A 19768-nucleotide genomic window follows, 5' to 3' on the forward strand; every position below is an offset into this window, starting at 1 on the left:
AACTTATGTTATCAGAAAGCGCACGAAATTCCGCGTAAATCTTATACTAACATCAATTCCGGAAAAGTTGTTGTTTATTGATTAAGAAGCATTTTTTACCAGTAGGTACTTGTGCGACTCATGGTCTATAAAACACATATTTTCAAATATTTTCTAAACAGCTACCTTTATGATTATAGTTATTTATAAAAAAATATAGTAGGTTTAATTAGCTTTGAAACGATACCTCTCGCATATGGATCCGTAAAATAGGACCTCAAAAATATTGAATACTTTACTACGGTCAGCGCCCATTTCTGCGACCGGGCAGAGTGACTCCTGCTAAACCAAATTCGTAATTACATGGTTATATATTAGCATATACCAATGAAACTTATATTTTTAGAAAGAGCATGAATAGACGCGAAAATTTTATAATAACTGCGGTAATCAATTGCGGTAAAGTTATTGTTTATTGAGTTAGACGCATTTTTTTCTACTACTTGTGCAATTCATGCGCGATAAAAAAACACATATTTTCAAATATTTCGTAAACGGTTACTTTTATGAGTATAGTTATTTAAAAACAATTAAAGTAGGTTTAATAAGCTTTCAAATGACATCTTGCACGAACAGATTGGTTCCATAGGAATCGAGATGTGAATAAATATCTATGATGGTCGGTCGCCATCTTTCTCCCCCCTTTTTCTCAACCCGTCCCCCCCTCCTTAAACTAAAACAGGTCAATTCGTAATCTGGAGATAACGAGGAACACATCCATACCTGTTTTAGGTATTTAGAAGAGATGTCGACGACTTTTTGTAAAAGAGGTCGTTTGGTCCCTGACTATATGTGAAAAGTATAGTTTTGTTAGTTATTTTTTAATTAATAATAATGCAAAATATACTTTTTTTTTACTCTCTTTTTTGATTTTTGTGACTCAAAAAGGCAATGAAGACGGCCACTTAGCTAAAAAATATGTTATATAAATCATTTAACTACATTATTAAGCTATCTGTTGCTTTTTGAATTTCTACGATCGGATAATAAATGAGCAAACTACAACCACATACCTGTAGGCGGGGAGTACCGCTTGACACGCGTTCCCATACATTCGGCGTCTACCAAATTACACCTCGCGCAAAATTCGTTTCAAGCAGATATACCTCTAATCTTATTCATCGTAACCTATTAATATTTATATCATTTGAAAGCACAATTAAAGTACTTTAAAAAACAATGTCAATCATTTTTTTTAAATCAATAATCGCCAGTCTGTGGTGGTTACAAAGGAAAAAAGTGGGTATGCAATTTGACTGGTTTCCTAGGTTTGATACCCTAGACGAGTTTTAAAGGTGACATATGGGTTTTTTTCTCTGGCCTAAAAGCTACACAGAGGGTCAGGGAGAAAAAACTAGGGTTTAAGTTTAGTTTTAAGTTATTTTTTCCTTTATTTGTTGATTTTATTGTGTTTAATTTTTTTGTAATTTTATCAAGGATACACGTTGGTTTCTTTTGCTAAAAGTTGCCTTTTTTATGAGAAATGTTATGAATTTTATGGCTTTTTCCGATAGAGACTAAAATTAACTTTCAAATAAGGCCACATAGTCATACTTTTACTTATATAATATTAAGGGTATGACTATGTATCAGTAGGCCACATAGTCATACTTTTACTTATATAATATTAAGGGTATGACTATGTATCAGTATGACTATGTGGCCTTATTTGAAAGTTAATTTTAGTCTCTATCGGAAAATGCCATGAAAATTCATAACATTTCTCATAAAAAAGGGAATTTTCAGCAAAAGACACCAACGTGTATCCTTGATAAAATTACAAAAAATTAAACACAATAAAATCAACAAATAAAAGAAAAAATAACTTAAAACTAAACTTAAACCCTAGTTTTTTTCTCCCTGACCCTCTGTATAGCTTTTAGGCCAGAGAACAACCCATATGTCACCTTTACCTCCCCTTTTAAACTCGTCTAGGGTATCAAACCTAGGAAACCAGTCAAATTGCATACCCACTTTTTTCCTTTGTAACCACCGCAGACTGACGATTATTGATTTTAAGAAAATGATTGACATTGTTTCTTAAAGTACTTTAATTGTACTTTCAAATGATACCAATATTGATAGGTTACAATGAATAAGATTAGAGGTATATCTGCTTGAAACGAATTTTGCGCGAGGTGTAATTTGGTAGACGCCGAATGTATGGGAACGCGTGTCAAGCGGTACCAGGGTGTCCACTACTAAACCCAAAAAAAATTCCCTGACTTTTCCCTGACTTTCCATGACCATTTCAGAAAATTTCCCTGACCATTTTCATTCTACGATGACATTTGCTTAGGGTTGCAAAAAAACAGTTTTTTTTTCTGTCTTAAAAAAAACCCGAAAAAAAGCACTTTTTTACAGTTCCTTTCCTCAAAAAGGAAAAACCACTTTTGCTTAGGGTACAAAAAAAAACAGTTTTAGAAACTTGTACATTCCCTTTTGCTGTGTTAAGTACACAGTAAAAAGGAGTGTACAAGTTCTAAGGAGGGTTCGGGTTGCCGACGACTCAAAGGACAATAGACGGAACAAGTTAGTTCCGTAAGTCCTCCCGTCATCAGCACACCGCACCCTCGTTGAGCTCTGGCAGCTTATGTTAACTATTAAACTTACTTTTTGGTCTTATAAGACTAAAATTAACGAAATAAAATGTAGTTGGTACTTATCGCCATTTACTTTTGGCTATACCAGTGCCGGACCGTGCACTCTCAATGAGGGATATCAGGGTAAAGCGAGTTTGAGTTGCGGCGCCCTTGGATAGTCCAAGTAGAAAAAAGTCGCGAGCGCAGCGAGCGCGAAAATTTTTCCCCTTTTATACGGCCCTGGGGCTGATAGTAGTTATTATGTACATAACATAGCAAACAAAATGGGGTACCTACCTAGCCTATCAGAGCAGTCAGGAAAGCAGGCTTGAAATGAAAACGAGATTTCGAGCGTATAGTGAGTGCGAAGTATTGACTAAGTAACAAAAATATATATAACCTGTGTAGAAATAGTAAACGCGAGCGTAGCGAGAGCGAATTTTTTTCTCTGTTGTCAGCGTCGGGATGCCCATTTAGGTGTTTTGCCACTACATGCCTTTAGGTTTAAAGTTCTCTAATCATCACTCCGACGACCGGTCTGGCGCAGTCGGTAGTGACCCTGCCTGCTACGCCGTGGTCCCGGGTTCGAATCCCGGTAAGGGCATTTATTTGTGTGATGAGCACAGATATTTGTTCCTGATTCATGGATGTTTTCTATGTATATAAGTATTTATATATTATATATATCGTTGTCTGAGTACCCACAACACAAGCCTTCATGAGCTTACCGTGGGGCTCAGTCAATCTGTGTAAGAATGTCCTATAATATTTATTTTATTTATTTATTTATTTATCACTCCTATGCTCCTTTGACTAATACAAAATTGCGCGTTATCTATGTGACGTTTTGGGCCATTGGCTTTTTAAGGAACTCCGCTTTGGATTGTCGGATCGGATAGATTAGATACTTAGGATTTGGACAGCGACATAACTTTGTCGTTGTCGTTTTCACGTCGCCCTAGCAAAAGCACCTTTCCAGTTAATCTGAATCACAATAACTGAATTCATACCCGACCCCCTCGCCATTTTGGAATATGTGGGTGGGGCACGCAATGTAAAAAAATCTGGATTTTGGGCCTGATAAATTAAGGTCAAGCATGAAGATATCCCTCATTAGCAATCACAAAAATCAAAATCAAAATAATTTATTCAGCAAATAGGCCACAGGGGCACTTTTACACGTCACATGTACATAGGTATTTAAAAAAATATTTAAAATTGAGTTGAAATTACAATTGATACTATTATATACTAATTCTAAGTTCTAACTAAAGTTAACTCTATACAATTAATTAGAGATGTAGAAGGTCTCTAAATGTCGAATTACAACCAAGAACTACACTAAATTTTAATATAAAAAGTACAAATACAAAAAAAAAAAGTCTAAAATTACTTTAGAGGTGCAAATGACTCTAAATGTCACAACTAAAAATAAAATGTATATCTACTTAATCTAATTCTCCTTAGAGATGTATATGGTCTCCATGAGTCAAAATCATATATTTAAAATATTCACTAAAAGAAAGGAAACAAACGACAACCGAACAAAGTGTCCTAATTTAATAAAAATTAGAATTAAAGTTACTAAGTTATAACAGCCCCAGTAAGCTTAAACAGACCGGTCTTCACTGGGATGGACTATATTTATTTGTCATAAAAAGTCTAAAGAGACAATTCTAAGTTGCCTTAAAATTACTACCGGGAATCCATCTTTGGTGTGGCCAACCCAAGAAATCATATAATTTTTTTCAATACTTTTTGATTTTTTTTCTTGGTGCCAAATTTTTCCCTGACCTCCAAATCATTTCCCTGACTTTCCATGACCACTATGAGCTTCCCTGACTTTTCCCTGACTTTCCCTGACTTTCCAGAAAGTGGACACCCTGGGTACTCCCCGCCTACAGGTATGTTGGTTGTGGTTTGCTTATTTATTATCCGATCGTAGAAATTTAAAAAGCAACAGATAGCTTAATAATGTAGTTAAATGATTTATATAACATATTTTTTAGCTAAGTGGCCGTTTTCATTGCCTTTTTGAGTCACAAAAATCAAAAAAGAGAGTAAAAAAAAAGGATTTTTTGCATTATTATTAATTAAAAAATAACTAACAAAACTATACTTTTCACATATAATAAATCTTAATCAGCATGTTATACGCTTTCAATCGACACCTCATTTTTCAAAATTGGATAAGGGGTTCTAGACAAATTGGCAAAAAATTTAAACCCGGGACCGCGATCTTTGTGACGTCATAGTTAACCCCCCCACAGTCTGAGAAAGCGACAAGTCATTATTTCGTACTCAGTAAAGTCTACCGATCACAACGATACCACTTGTCAGCAGTATACTCTCCAGTCACATCAACTTCAAAACTAGACGACTTTTTTCAATTCCGCCGCCTTACTATATGGTTAAGTACATTTGTTTTTCATAAAAAATAATGAAATGCGCAAATAGAATATCAGTGATCCGTCTGGCCACAACATCTTACTGAGATGGAACCCTTTCATTTTGATGTGACTCACACAATATTTTTAAATAAATACATAACATAGCATAGAAGAAGCTTTGCTTAGTGTGGGCTAGGCTAGGCTGATCTTTATAAGGTGTCCCCAAGATATATTAACAGCATGATTAACATCAGTTAACACATTCACTACCAGACAAAAATTGGCACTCTATGTCAGAAACCGATCGCAAATTATAGTATGGCAAGAACCCGCCCAGCGGGTTCTCCGGTACCTGAGTAAAGTTGACGAGTGCCCACCAGGCGGGTTCTTGGTTGCGAAAGTGTTAACAATTCAGGTTTTGTATCTATCTTGCTCGCACTTATGCAATCCCAATGAGAGCGGAAGACGAAGGGTAAAATCCGAATGTTAACTGATTTTAATTGCACTGTATTTATATTTAAATCATTTTTTGTAACTTTTGTTTGTATTGTGTGAAACAGACTATATATACTTAAAATAAAAGTAATCTGTGGCATATAAAAAAAAACTGTATAAACTTACATGGCCATCAATTTTGTGATCCGATGACTGTCCAATTACAGATCTCATGAATTGCTTCTCAGTACCGTCTTCCAGCTCAAATGTGGCTGTTACTGAAGCACTGTAGAATAGAAAAAGTTATTTTAGTCGCAGTTAAATAATATGCCATAGTTTTTCCAATAGCACCGGTTATGAATCCACTAGCAACTCAACATAATAGCCCGGTTTCTTTTTGTACCTTTATCTTACAATATGCTTATAATGCTGTTTGGGATTTTCTTGACAGATCTCAGACAAGTTGTAGAGTCAGATTTGTTTTTGTTTGCTGATGATACAAAGATTATGGGAAACCCGCTTATCAGCCACAACATTATACAGCAGGACTTAGACCGTATTGTACAATGGACTAAAGATTGGCTAATAACTCTCAATGCGGAAAAGTGCACTGTACTCCACATAGGTAAAAACAACCCTGAGCATACGTATTGTATTGACTCTAAAAGTTTGGAGAGAGTTACTTCTCAGCGAGATCTTGGTGTCATTATAACTAATAACTTAAAATGGGAAGAACACATATTACAGCTTACCAAAAAGGCCAACTCTATGTTATACATGATTAGAAAAGCCTTTCGCTATATGGACAAGAAGCTCTTTATTAGAATCTACAAGACGTACGTAAGACCATTGCTGGAATATGCGTTCCAAATTTGGAATCCATATTTTCGAAAAGATATTAGTCTGATTGAAAAAATCCAAAGAAGGGCAACAAAACTGGTACCATCTCTTCGCAACCAACCTTATGAAGACAGGTTAAAAGAATTGGGTCTGACAACCTTGGAGCAACGAAGACAACGCGGCGACTTAATAGAAACGTACAAAATACTCACAGGACACTATAATGTACCTTCATTAAGTGACATTTTCACTCGGAGTGTGTGTGACAGACTGAGAGGACATTCCCTGAAGTTGACACGGACACAGAGTAGTAGCAACCCTAGACGTCACTTCTTGTCTAACCGCGTAGTGAGAGTGTGGAACAGTTTGCCCGAAACCGTAATCAGTGCACCTACAGTGAACTCTTTTAAAAACAGACTAGACAAATATTTATTGAATGGACAAAACACAAGTGCATCAGGACATTGACGTGCACGTATCAGCTTTAAGCCAATAACAATAAACCTAGTGCACCCTAAAGACTAAACTTACTTCCTCGAAACAGGCTTGTTGATAGAAGCGCCGTGAATGAGGTCACTCAAGCGCTTCACACGAAGCAACGATGTCTTCTCCCCCATCACGAAACTTACGGCGTCCATGAAATTGGACTTGCCTAAAACAAGTTCGTAATATTAAATCGAACATCATTACTATACGAAACGTAATAAGCTGTTAACAAGCTTGAACAAAACCAACAATGTTGCCGTTAAAAGTATAAACACTGTTTACAAAATATACATAAACTCAAAATGTACCTGATCCATTGGGGCCAACCACTGCCGTAAAAGATTTCAGAGGTCCTATCCGGTGCTGACCCCGATAGGACTTGAAATTCTCCATGTCAATATACTTGAGGAACGCTGGCATCTTGGATGATCACGAATGTCTGCCTACGTAAATAGAAAACACACAAATCACAAAATTAAAGCGCCAAACATTGTCGACACCATTGACACAAACAATACATGTCAAATGAAATTAACATTTTTTTTTATAAATGTTGCCAGTGGTAACTAGGTGCGTTCCACTATGCGATGGTGAGGCGATGGTGTATGATCGAAAACGAGTAACACAGGTATTCTTCCTCTCAATAAAGCTAGGAACATACTACGCGGACGTCCGTCGTAAAACGACCGCGACCTATCAGTGTGCACGGAACAAAACATCCAGAGAGCCAGATTTCGATCGGACGTCCGTGCGCTCAAGGCCACGTCCGCGTCCGTCGACCGATAGTTTGCACGGTTATGTGTATTTCCATTGTCCAGATTCCCGTCCGCGGTTGATTTACGACGGACGTCCGCGTAGTGTGTTCCTAGCTTAAAAGTCACTGCACACGACTGATAGAGAGGTAGATATATAACTTATTTCCTCTTCTGAAAGATCGTGTGGCTGATGAGAATTACTACGCGGACGTCCGTCGTAAAGCTCGGAACACACTACGCGGACGTCCGTCGTAAAACGACCGCGACCGCGACCTATCAGTGTGCACGGAACAAAACATCCAGAGAGCCAGATTTCGATCGGACGTCCGTGCGCTCAAGGCCACGTCCGCGTCCGTCGACCGATAGTTTGCACGGTTATGTGTATTTCCATTGTCCAGATTCCCGTCCGCGGTCGATTTACGACGGACGTCCGCGTGTGTGTTCCTAGCTTTATTCCCTAGCTCTAAATTTCCGACGTAGAACGGAACGGAGCTGTCAAAGTTCAATTACTTGATTCTATTTATCGACTTGTGTTGTTTCTTGTTTATAAATTGAAAGGAAATTGATTCACCCGGTAATCCTGTACGGGAGTCCGGCATGAATGTTGACCGCAGCCCGGAGAGCCCAGCAGAGTTGAGTGATCGCGAGCAAGCCGTCCTGATGGATCCTATTGACCACGAACGTTGCCGCTATCCATATTGTATAGTTTGGACTCCCATTCCGGTTTTAACGTAAGTATTTCAAGCCTTTAATCTACTTTGCGTCATTAAGTAAACGCATTTTTGGCGCTTAGTCGGTACATGAAGACTTATTGACTTGCAACACCTTATACGTTTAAATAAATAAATGATGATTAATTTTGGTTACATTTAAGTTTACTGCACATGTTGTGTTCTGGTTTTAAGTCAGTTTAAAATTCAATTTTGTTTTATAGCTATTTTATACTTATCCAATTTGATCCAAGCAGACTAGCTGTGTATAACTACATATTGCTTTGATAATTTTTTTTTTTTTTTATTATTATTGTAATCTCTATTTTACTTTCTCTAGATGGATGTTCCCCTTTCTGGGCCACATGGGTATCTGCACATCCAGCGGTGTGATCCGTGATTTTGCGGGTCCATACTTCGTGTCAGAAGACCTGATGGCCTTTGGGAACCCGACCAAGTACTGGCAACTCTCACCAGCTAAAGCTCACAATGGACAACCTGGGTGGGATGCAGCAGTTCACAAAGCTTCAGAGATATATAAAAAGAGAATGGTAAGCATTGCATTTTGGAGATTTGAGAATGAGGCCAACATAATATAAAATTAATTGAGTGTCCACTCAAGACTTAAAGCTATAAAAGCATGGAGATATCCTTACTTATTGGACAGTTTTTGGCAAATTGTCATTTGCCTCAAATTTTATGGAATACTAGCTTTTGCTCGCGGCTTCACTCGCGTTAGAAAGAGATAAAAAGTAGACTATGTCACTCCCCATCCCTTCAACAATCTCCACTAAAAAATCACGGCAATACCTCGCTCCGTTTTGCCGTGAAAGACGGACAAACAAACAGACACACACATTCCCATTTATAATATTAGTATGGATTAAAGGAAACTATCAGCTTTGTTCTGTGTTCAGTATACCTAATATACTTTAAATTCAAAGTATTTCTCACGACAGACTCATTATAAAGTCGTTACACTGAACAAATAAACTGATTAGACTAGACTATAGACAAAATGGCGCCTTCAGTAAGGACGCGTTCAACTTACGGTAGGGCCGTACCGCGCGGCTGCGTTCGTGTCTCGCAAATGGTCTCGTCGGAAGATCAGCGCTGTCCTCCGGGTCGGCATTATGCTGAGACGGGACCATTTTGTGATAAACTTGTCCATCCCTTATACTTTTGTAGTTCTTAGCCATTTTATGCATAATGTGTAGTTTATTACGAATAAATGTTTTGATTGATTGATTAAAAACATGTATACATTAACTTATAAACTTGAAGTTTCTTTTAACCTCTTAAATGGCAAGAGTTGTGCTTTGCCTTTATGGGATACAGCCATGATTGGATGTATGTATGTAAGAAGTATTTACTACTATGTTATCCCTCTCTCACTCTTGAGAGTCGATCCCGTCCCAAAAAGTTTCTTATATATTTTAATTTGTTTTTTTATTTCACTTTCAGCATATCATATTCTACGACAACTGCCACTCGCACGTGGCCATGGCGCTGAACCTGATGGGCTACGGAGGCAGCAAGAATTGGAATATGGTGAAGCTGGCCTTCTACATGATACCATATTCTAAATATGTCAGGTATATATAACTTGTTTCTGGTAATAGCTTGTTCCTTTTAAGGTTGTTCCCAAACCAGTTCTTAGGCATGTTCACACAGAAACTTTAGAAGTAAATTGACATTTACGAAGTTTGATCTACGAAGAATTGAGTCACTTAGCAACCATAATCAATCTCATTGGATAGCTCATATGTTTGAGCTCATATAAAAAAAAAAATAAATAAATAAAAAATAATAAATATATAATAAATTAATAATAAATAAATATTTTTTGATATAGAGTCTGTTTGGAAAGAGAAGTCGTGGAATGTATTAAATCCCACACATTTCAACTCCACATTTAAGACATTTTCTGAGGTAAGTTGTGAGTAAAATTTTCACTCTTAATACCAGTAGGTACTTCGACATTATATAAGTCACTGTCAGCTGATATCGCCCATGTAAGGTTCTTCGGTGAGCATCGTGCATGATGAAGTAAGTAAAGTGACATTTGCCTAAAATAATACGATGCTTTCGTTCTTCATCTAACTCGGAGTGGCACAATCCACCGCCCACCCTGAGGATCTCGTTTGCGTCAAGGTAAGGGTTTAAAGTTCCTAATTTGTTCTTAGTGCTCACTCTTTTTCTTGCCTTTTCTGTGTTTGTGTTTTTCTCTTTCAGGTACGTCAAGAATCTTCTGGTGTATACTATGGACTTCAGCAAGTCAGGTAAGGTATCATGTTCGTCAAACTTCTCAGGTAAGGTTTTATAGACTTCTATATTTTCATATATATTTAGATTAACTTGCATTGTAACCTCTCTCATTTCCAGGACTGTCTCTTCTATTGTTCGATGTTCTAACTGTGTATTCTTATGTTTCAGCCACTGCGGCCCTTGACAACAGAAGGAGCAGCTCTTCAGTTCACTTAGCGGTATCCCTCTGGATACAATATCAGGAAGGTTCTCCGTAGTGCACGCGTGATACCATTGGTTTGAGGTTATTCCTTGTATAGCTATAACTCTATTTCGTTTGAATGGTTGCCATCTTGCAGGATCTTCATACAGCCAGGACAACACAAGTATAGCGTCCATCCACGCGTGCATCTTACTGGTAGGTAAGCAGGTTGCTTCGCTTATTTGTTCCAGCCATTTCATGACAAGGTTTCGCATGTCTTCCTGTAGATGTGGGCCAACTAAGAGCCCGTTGTTCAAGGATACAACATTAGAGTCCTTAGAAGCATTGAAAGCGTTTCTCGTTTTTCTAGTTTCCTTTTCTTCTTTTATTACCTCGTGAAATGGTAAGTATACTGCCTCTTTGTTAACTTTTTCTTCTTCTTCAATGTAGTTTAGTTTCGGATATTCTTCTATAGCCTTAACATTTGCATTTTTTAGATTAGCATCTCTTTTGAATCTTCTTTCATGTTGTTTCAGTCTCAGCCTAGCGATGTCTCTTGTTTGTCTCTTTGGAGATAGTAGTTCTTCATTTTTGAATAGTGACGAGCCTATGTGTCTTCCTTCTTCGTCTCTTGTATGCGTCTCCTTGTAAATCGTTTCATCCTTTTCTTCTTCGCTTGTGAGACTCTTCTTTGTATCTGTAGTATCTATCTCCCAAAATGCCTTTACCATGTCATCCACGTTGACGTGATGATGCATCACAACTATGTTTTCTTGTAAAGTGTCTGCTGTGTCTTCTACATCTCCGAATATTATCCAACCTAGGCTTGTTTCTTGGGCGCATGGAGTGCCAGGTGGACCCTTTTTGACTCTTCCTTCTAGTATTTGTGCATACACTTTTACACCAAGTAACATGTCTACTCGCCCTGGCTGATGGAACTTAGGATCAGCCAGAGTGAGCCCTTGTAAGTGTGACCAGACTTGTGGGTCATACTTAATCTTCCTTGATGGTAGTTGTGATGTTAGCTTCGAGGGCATTATGTAAGCCTTGACATCTAGCTGAAAACTGTCATCTTGATTTGACAATACTTGTACATGTGTTACGCTGTTGATCTTCACTTGGAGGTCGCCGACCCCAGTGACAATTCCTTTGACAGGTGACCTCTTGACTCGCAGCGCTTGTGCTACGCGTTCGCTTAAAAAGCTTGATTCAGACCCCGGATCGATTAAGCAGCGAAGTGGAGTCACGTGACCTTCATCATCCTTTATTGATATCATTGCCGTCGCTAGCAGGCCTTTAGATTTATTGCAGGTAAAGTTACATGAAATTTCTACCTCTTCCACTTCTTCATTATTCTGCGGGTCTTCTTCTTCGTGTGTCAGGTGACTGTGGTGAGCTTGGGTTTTGACTGACTCCGTATTCTGCGCTTGGTGTATCATGGTGTGATGTCTCTTTTTGCATATACGACATGTGAAGGAAAGACGACATCGTGATGCAGAATGTCCTGGTAGGAGACAGTTGAAACATAAGTTTGTTTTCTTCACATAGTCTATTCTCTCCACAGGTGACATTTTTGTAAAATCTTCACAGTGACATAAGGTGTGTTCACCCCTACATAAAACACAGCTTTTCGTTGACGTTGACACGTGGTAAGACTTTTCCTTAATTGATTTAGTTTCTTTAGGTATGGTAGCAGTGACAGGGTTAACCAGTTCTAACGTGCGAAACTTCGACTCGAGGTACTTTTTTAAATCATTCCATTTGGGTAACTGGTCAGCATTTAAATTGTAGGCGTGCTCCTCCCAATCCTTGTGTGTTTCGTTGTCGAGCCTGTTCACTACTAGGTATATTATGAACGGATCCCACTCATTCACCTTAACTTGTAGATTTTGTAAATCATTCAAACATTGCGTCGTAGTGTCCAATACATTTTTGATTTGACTAGATGTTTGAGTGGTACTCTTCTTCTGATTAAACAATCTCTTTAATAGGGAGTTCACAATTAACCTTTTATTACCATACCTTTGTTTCAAAGTCTCCCATGCTAACTCATAATTTTGTTCCGTAATTGTAACATACTTCAATAAGGCAGCGGCCTCACCAGCGATGCTTGACTTTAAATAGTGCAATTTCTGAACCTTACTGAGACTCGTGTTGTTATGTACTAACGATGTAAACAAATCATGGAACGTCGGCCACTCTTCATAGTTATTAGAAAACACCGGTAAAACAATAGCAGGTAACTTGACGTGGTGCTGCACAGCTTCGAACATCGAGACATCCAGCGAACTTGTTCCTTGCACATGTGTGGGAGCGGCAGCAGCGAGCGCGTCCTTGATATCGCCTTGTAAACATAGGTATAACTCCTCCACGATATAATATTCTTCCTTAAGAAAGTACTGCATCTCGCCGCGCTCTTGTATCGTAGTATTCTGTACCAGCTGTGTATGCGTCGATGTAAATGTTTTCCAATAAGTTTCGATACACTGTAGACGCGATTCTAAGTAGCCTTTAGTTAAACGTTGTTTGGGACATTTCTTCAAATTAGATTCAGTTTTCCTTAATAATTTCGCTGTTTCTTCCAAAACACGAATTAACTGTTCGTTAGTACACATATTGCAGTATTTACTTGTCCATTCACGTAAACAACACGATTTGCACTTATAACATAACTTATTTATCTTCACTTTATTTAATTTGTCTTAATTTCGTACTAGTTAGCAACTGCAGCTGATAAGTAGGCTCAGGAATGCGGTCCTCTTTTGTTCTCGCTGGCCGCCGGACTTTGCTTATCTGGTTCCTCCTCCGGTTCGATGTCGACCAAATGTTGTTTGTAATAGGGTTGATTTTCGTATGTAGGGGTTTTTTGAAGATATGAGACGTGTGAACTGTTTGAAGATTTATTTGCGACTGGATTATGACACATACATGCATACATTGACAGGCGCACTCACACATACTTAAAACTCATCCAACATCAACTCTTCTACTTGCTTTGCGTCACTTTTTCTATGACAAATATTACGACACATACACTGTGTTTTTTTTTTTTTTTTCCGTTAAATTCGACACGTAGCTAGGTTCATTATCAGGTCAGGAACCATCCTGTATATCAGTTTTAGTTAAATTTTCATCATTTTCATACAAAATATATGAATTTAATAGTGTCAGAGACCCTTAAGAATAACATTCAAGTTAGTGTCAAGTGATTGACGGCACATGTCAAAACAAATAACATTAGGAATTAGGAAAGAAGAAGACGAAGAAGAAAGGCTGTCACACAAGTGTTCAGTAATTATCTTTATTTTTTTAATAACTCGATAATCGTAACTACCGTAAGAGTTAAGACGCTAATTTCTTAGAGAAATTAATTGTATTTGATCTAAAGAACCTTCCCTTAAAGTCAACAGAATTCAATAAAAACAGGGTGTATAACAAAGGAGGCCTCGTAAGTCCTGGTGTACTTGTACAAGAAGTAATTATATACGAGTTTTGAACTCTTGATAAATAAACTGGTTTAAAATACAGGCACCTAATATAGACGGATCCACATTAGTGCACACAATCTACTTTAAAAACGCAGACAATAAACTGTAAAGTGTATAAATCTAAAGCAATCAATATCTTATCATTTAACCGACCTTATATCTTACCACATAACATTATGGTTGAAACTAGAGTGTGTTACAATGGATACATCGTTGTAAAAGTGTTAATGTTTAATTTAATTGCCCTGTCGTACAAGGACGTGGCCCCTATTGTTGTGGGGTCTGGTGATTAGTTTATATCGTTACATTTACGTACGGAATTATTTATTATTATTCAAGTGGATTATTTATTTAATAAAAAACCGGCCAAGAGCGTGTCGGGCCACGCTCAGTGTAGGGTTCCGTAGTTTTCCGTATTTTTCTCAAAAACTACTGAACCTATTAAGTTCAAAACAATTTTCCTAGAAAGTTTTTATAAAGATCTACTATTGTGGTTTTTTTCATATTTTTTGAACATAGGGTTCAAAAGTTAGAGGGGGGGGGACGCACTTTTTTTTCCTTTAGAAGCGATTATTTCCGAAAATATTAATATTATCAAAAAACGATCTTAGTAAACCCTTCTTCATTTTTTAATACCTATCCAACAATATATCACACGTTGGGGTTGGAATGAAAAAAAATATCCGCCCCCACTTTACATGTAGGGGGGGTACCCTAATAAAACATTTTTTTCCATTTTTTATTTTTGCACTTTGTTGGCGTGATTGATATACATATTGGTACCAAATTTCAGCTTTCTAGTGCTTACGGTTACTGAGATTATCCGCGGACGGACGGACGGACGGACGGACGGACGGACGGACGGACGGACAGACAGACATGGCGAAACTATAAGGGTTCCTAGTTGACTACGGAACCCTAAAAAGAAGAATGTAGTCTTCAAAGCAGTAGTTAAAGGTACCATCGAGACAAAATTAAAATGGTTATGGGTCGTAATCGTTAATGGTGCTAATTTCTTTAAAATCTAAATATGTACAGTCAAGCTATTAGAATCCTAGGCCACTCTAGATCCCTGTCGTATTGACACCATGCTTTATTTGCTATAGAAGTCAGTTTGACTTTTACTGTGAAAGTGTTCTACAATGGCCTAGGATTCAGTTTGGTCTCTAATTTCTACAGTGTGAAAAATACTGTTAGTCTATCTCGCCAGCTTTAAGTAGGTAATCCTCTGATCCATTACTCTTGCGTTTAAGGGCCTACGCTAGCTTACGCGGACGCCCGCCGCATGCGCACGCTCGCGGGTCCCGCTCCGGACACCCGCCGCGGGCCAGCGAGTCCGCGACGGGCGCCCGCGACGGGCGCACGCCTTACTTAGCGCTACCAGTATAATTTTGGTTCGCAGTGTGTACAGACGTGTCCGTTAGATAATGGATTTTTTAATAATTTATTATTTGGCGAAAAAACGTCGGTAGAAACAGACACGACTTTTAATGAATTATTATTCTTTAAATTCTGTTATGTAATTGTATTTTTTTCTTCCTCCTCACCATTTTGACAAATGAATTATTGAATGTTATGTTTCTCTAAATATTATGTTTTGTTATTGCATGCATGTGAATATTATGTTTTGATCTTGTGTGCCTAGATTTAAGATTCAAACACAATGTAATATTGTTAATGAATAAATAACTGTGAACTGTGAACGTCGACAGATCTCCGTGTTCCTGAATAATAGGTTCTCCACAAACCTCTAACCACGCCTTTTGACGTGCATCTCTGTCTTTATATGATTCATTTCTCATATCCCATAATACAGGTCGAGCTTGCACTTCTAATATTACGCGCTCCGTGTCGATCATTATATTGTCTCAACTGTACTGTCCGGCGCGTGTATACGCGGCACGATGCGGCGCTCGACTGAATTCAAGAAACAAGTCCGCGAGCGTGTGCCCGCCGCGTGCGCAACTGCGCACGGAGCGGACACCCGCCGCTCGCCGCGCGGATTAAGGGCCTACGCTAGCTTACGCGGATTACCCGCAACGGACGCCCGCCTCAAAGAAATTGTATAGACACCGCTAACTGGCGCGGGCGCGTGCGACGGACGTTAATCCGCGCGGCGGGCGGCGGGTGTCCGCTCCGTGCGCACGCGGCGGGCACACGCTCGCGGACTTGTTTCTTGCATTCAGTCGAGCGCCGCATCGTGCCGCGGATACACGCGCCGGACAGTACAGTTGAGACAATATAATGATCGACACGGAGCGCGTAATATTAGATGTGCAAGCTCAACCAGTATTATGGGATATGAGAAATGAATTATATAAAGACAGTAAATTTCACTTTTTAAGGCACTTGTTATGAAAAAAATTGTTCTAAACATGTGTAAAAACTTATTTTCACTTGTATCGAAATGTACTATTACTTATAGCTATTGCTAGCCTTTCTATGGGTGTTATCGGAACATTGATTCTATAATCATTTTTTTCAAATGCGGCTCTAATCTTATGAATAATTCAACAAATGTCTTTGAAGTCATTTTAAGATATCTGTAAAATGCTTTCTCATCTTCTCTCAAAAGCGAAACTTTGGTTACAAATTCACTATTCAGCAACCTATTTTTCAGGAACACGGAGATCTGTCGACGTTTCTGTTTCTGCCGACGTTTTTTCGCCATATAATAAATTATTAAAAAAACCATTATCTAGCGGATACGTCTGTCTGTACACACTGTGAACCAAAATTATACTGGTAGCGCTAAGTTAGGCGTTCGCCCGTCGCGGGCGCCCGTCGCGGACTCGCTGGCCCGCGGCGGGTGTCCGGAACGGGACCCGCGAGCGTGCGCACGCGGCGGGCGTCCGCGTAAGCTAGCGTAGGCCCTAACGTCCGTCGCACGCGCCCGCACCAGTTAGCGGTGTCTATACAATTTCTTTGAGGCGGGCGTCCGTTGCGGGTAATCCGCGTAAGCTAGCGTAGGCCCTAATACTTAGTAACCCCTTTGTTAAAGTATTTTTTACAAAGAATATCCTCATTTCTTTAATTTTTTTTCAGCGTCGGAGCCTTCGTGAAGACGTGGCTGCCCTTCGTGATCATCGTAACATTCATCTGCCTACTTGCTGCTTTCATATAGAACGGTTTATAAGTTTTATAGCCGGACAATGAAAGGAGTTTGGACCACAACCACTTAGCTTTCTCATATCCAGAATCAGGTGATTCGGTAACTCAGAAATTAGTTATTGTTAAAAAAAGTCTCTAAATTTACTTTGTCTGAGTGAGAGATTTGATTAATACAATAGAGGCGCTGGCCCGATATCGGGTTGTCTGTTCGTAGGCACTTTTCGCTACATATGCATTGCCCCGTGTTATCGGCTACGCTCCTAGCGCGTGGCACATGTTGGCACTGAATGTTTTAAAGATGGATTTAGGCTTTAGCTAATAGTATTTTATGCAACCGCCGTTTGAAGGAGGTCAACAAAGCGGAGTGGTGTGGGTAACAATTTGAGGCGAAGCCGAAAATTGTTAATAAAGACACCACGAGTATTTTTTTACTCATTTAAACACCGTTGCATACCTACAATACTTTTTCTACGACCATGCACTTAGTGTTGAATAGTTTTATAGAATGAATTTCGTGAAATTCACACTGTTTCCTGTATTTTAACGCAAAGATTTACACTACCAACCCCCAACCCCCGCCGGCCCGTCCGCACCCCCGCAGTAACGTTATAACAAAGCGTTACCGTGGTTACAGAGTCAAACAATGTTTTTTCAATTTTTTTGTTATTGCGTGGGTGCACGGGAAGCTGGCGGGGGCTGGCTTTGGGGAATAGACTTATATTGGGTTTTAAAGATCTATGCACGACCCTGTAAATGACGAATAACAGTTCGGGAGTAAGTAGAAAAAGTTATTAAGCAAATCTTATATTTAGCCTTCAAAGATATCACAACTGTAAACATCAATAACAGAGTACCTATCTATTTCTGGATGTGAGTAATATAGTAACTGTAGTTTTCCCTCCAAAATGCATCAAAAGGCTAAACAGTACCTACAGGTATAATGATGCACTACTCCAATGAAATTTTAAAGTAAGGTGGAAGGTGGGCAACTGCATGGCACATCAGTCATTATTATGTTTTGGTTTGACATAAAAATAACAGAAAAATTATGTAAATACCAGCTTCATGGTACTTTGAGATCACTGATTTTTAGACTAATGTGATTTTTGCTATAATAATATATGATGAGATCCCATCCCACATAGGATTAGTGAGTTTGAGGTGCAAATTTTACGGTTTAAATATATTTTATTTTGGTATGCTTTAGAAAAATATTTTAAACACAGGCCTATTTTCACAAAAGGCATAACTCATAAAAATAAGAGGTGTTTTTTGGTATAATCTAGATTAATTTTATGTACAAATACCTTATGCAATTATTTTTAAAGTAAAATGTCATCATTACATTGCCAGTGTATAAAAATATAGGCAATGGCAACTTTATTTGCTGTTCATTTTCGATTTTATTTTAACTATAAAACTCCCGTGAGACTCATACATATTTAAAAATATTTTAAGCGGGTTACTCACGTATTAAGTCGATATAGCGTTCGACATGTTTCGGTTCAATTTCGAGAACCTTTCTCAAGCCGACCTTTCGCGCGCACCGAGCAAGCGCCCGCAGTATGCGTCGCGCTCTCGACATGTAAAGGCGGGGTGTCGTTACTCTTGAGAAAGGTTCTCGAAATTGAACCGAAACATGTCGAACGCTATATCGACTTAATACGTGAGTAACCCGCTTAAAATATTTTCGATTTTATGTCTTAAGTTTACGAAATACCAGAAGTCTGTCAATATTACTTTCTTGGCAATGCCAGTGTGTTTGGCACAGCTGTTTAACTATATGCATGTTTGTTTTGCCAGAATATGTCTTCAAGTGTAGTAGTTTTATTTTGTATTGAAATTTTTGTACTTCAAGAGTATGATAATGATCGAGTTGTTGACATTTCCATACTAGTTCCAATATGACGTTAACAAGCACTAAGAGAATTGAGACTACAGAGAATATATTTTATAATTTATTTTTATTGATATTTTTGTTGTTGATCGGATGTTTGGACTGTCACTATCATGTTTGTCTTGCAATGAGTCTGATTAAATATTGTGTTCTAGTTTTTCTCTATTTTACACCTAACCTAATAAAGTACACCTGTAAACCTCCGAAGTAAATGTAAGTATGATGTAGATACAGATAAATAAGTACATAAATAAATAAATATTATGGGACATTCTTACGCAGATTGACTGAGTCCCACGAATGATGATGCTCTTTGAGTGTGACCACTACACTCAATTTCCTCCTAGCTAGTGCAAGAATCCAAATTATAATAAACCAAAAAGCAAATAAAAACATACATAATACAATCATGCCTCTATCCCATAAACGGGTAGGCAGAGCACATGAAACTACTCAATTTTCAATGCCACTCTTGGCAAATAAGGAGTGGAAAACAAAATTGAGACATTGTGGAATAAAAACAGATCTTGATAAAATAATATTATTTATTTACATTTTACACATAATTAAATCCAATCTTAAGATT

The 19768-nt window shown here is 38.3% G+C and overlaps 2 protein-coding genes across 2 annotated transcripts in view; one reads left to right on the top strand and one right to left on the bottom strand.

The window, feature by feature from the left end:
- Nucleotides 1-7282, bottom strand: part of LOC125230217 (structural maintenance of chromosomes protein 1A) — a 38090-nt gene extending 30808 nt beyond the window's left edge. Inside the window, exons 1-3 of the mRNA XM_048135306.1 lie at nucleotides 7081-7282; nucleotides 6818-6938; nucleotides 5633-5732 (exon numbers count right to left, since the gene is read on the bottom strand). Of these exons, the coding sequence (XP_047991263.1) occupies nucleotides 5633-5732; nucleotides 6818-6938; nucleotides 7081-7192 (333 nt within the window). The 5' untranslated portion in view covers nucleotides 7193-7282. The remainder of the gene's footprint in view (nucleotides 1-5632; nucleotides 5733-6817; nucleotides 6939-7080) is intronic.
- A 745-nt stretch (nucleotides 7283-8027) lies between these two features.
- LOC125230258 (transmembrane protein 222) lies at nucleotides 8028-18688 on the top strand. Its single transcript, XM_048135366.1, has 4 exons — nucleotides 8028-8258; nucleotides 8578-8788; nucleotides 9702-9832; nucleotides 17220-18688. Exons 1-4 carry the CDS (start codon nucleotides 8125-8127, stop codon nucleotides 17296-17298), a joined length of 555 nt encoding a protein of 184 aa, XP_047991323.1. The 5' UTR covers nucleotides 8028-8124; the 3' UTR covers nucleotides 17299-18688.
- Nucleotides 18689-19768: the final 1080 nt, after the last annotated feature.

The sequence above is a fragment of the Leguminivora glycinivorella genome, chromosome 10 (assembly GCF_023078275.1).
Source record: "Leguminivora glycinivorella isolate SPB_JAAS2020 chromosome 10, LegGlyc_1.1, whole genome shotgun sequence".
NCBI lineage: Eukaryota > Metazoa > Arthropoda > Insecta > Lepidoptera > Tortricidae > Leguminivora > Leguminivora glycinivorella.

Excerpts from the sequence above, each read along its gene's own strand:
- LOC125230258 (XM_048135366.1), top strand. The coding sequence starts at position 8,125 with ATGAATGTTGACCGCAGCCCGGAGAGCCCAGCAGAGTTGAGTGATCGC. Across the intron at positions 8,789-9,701 it reads AGATATATAAAAAGAGAATG|CATATCATATTCTACGACAA; the intron begins GTAAGCATTGCA and ends TTTCACTTTCAG. Across the intron at positions 9,833-17,219 it reads CCATATTCTAAATATGTCAG|CGTCGGAGCCTTCGTGAAGA; the intron begins GTATATATAACT and ends ATTTTTTTTCAG.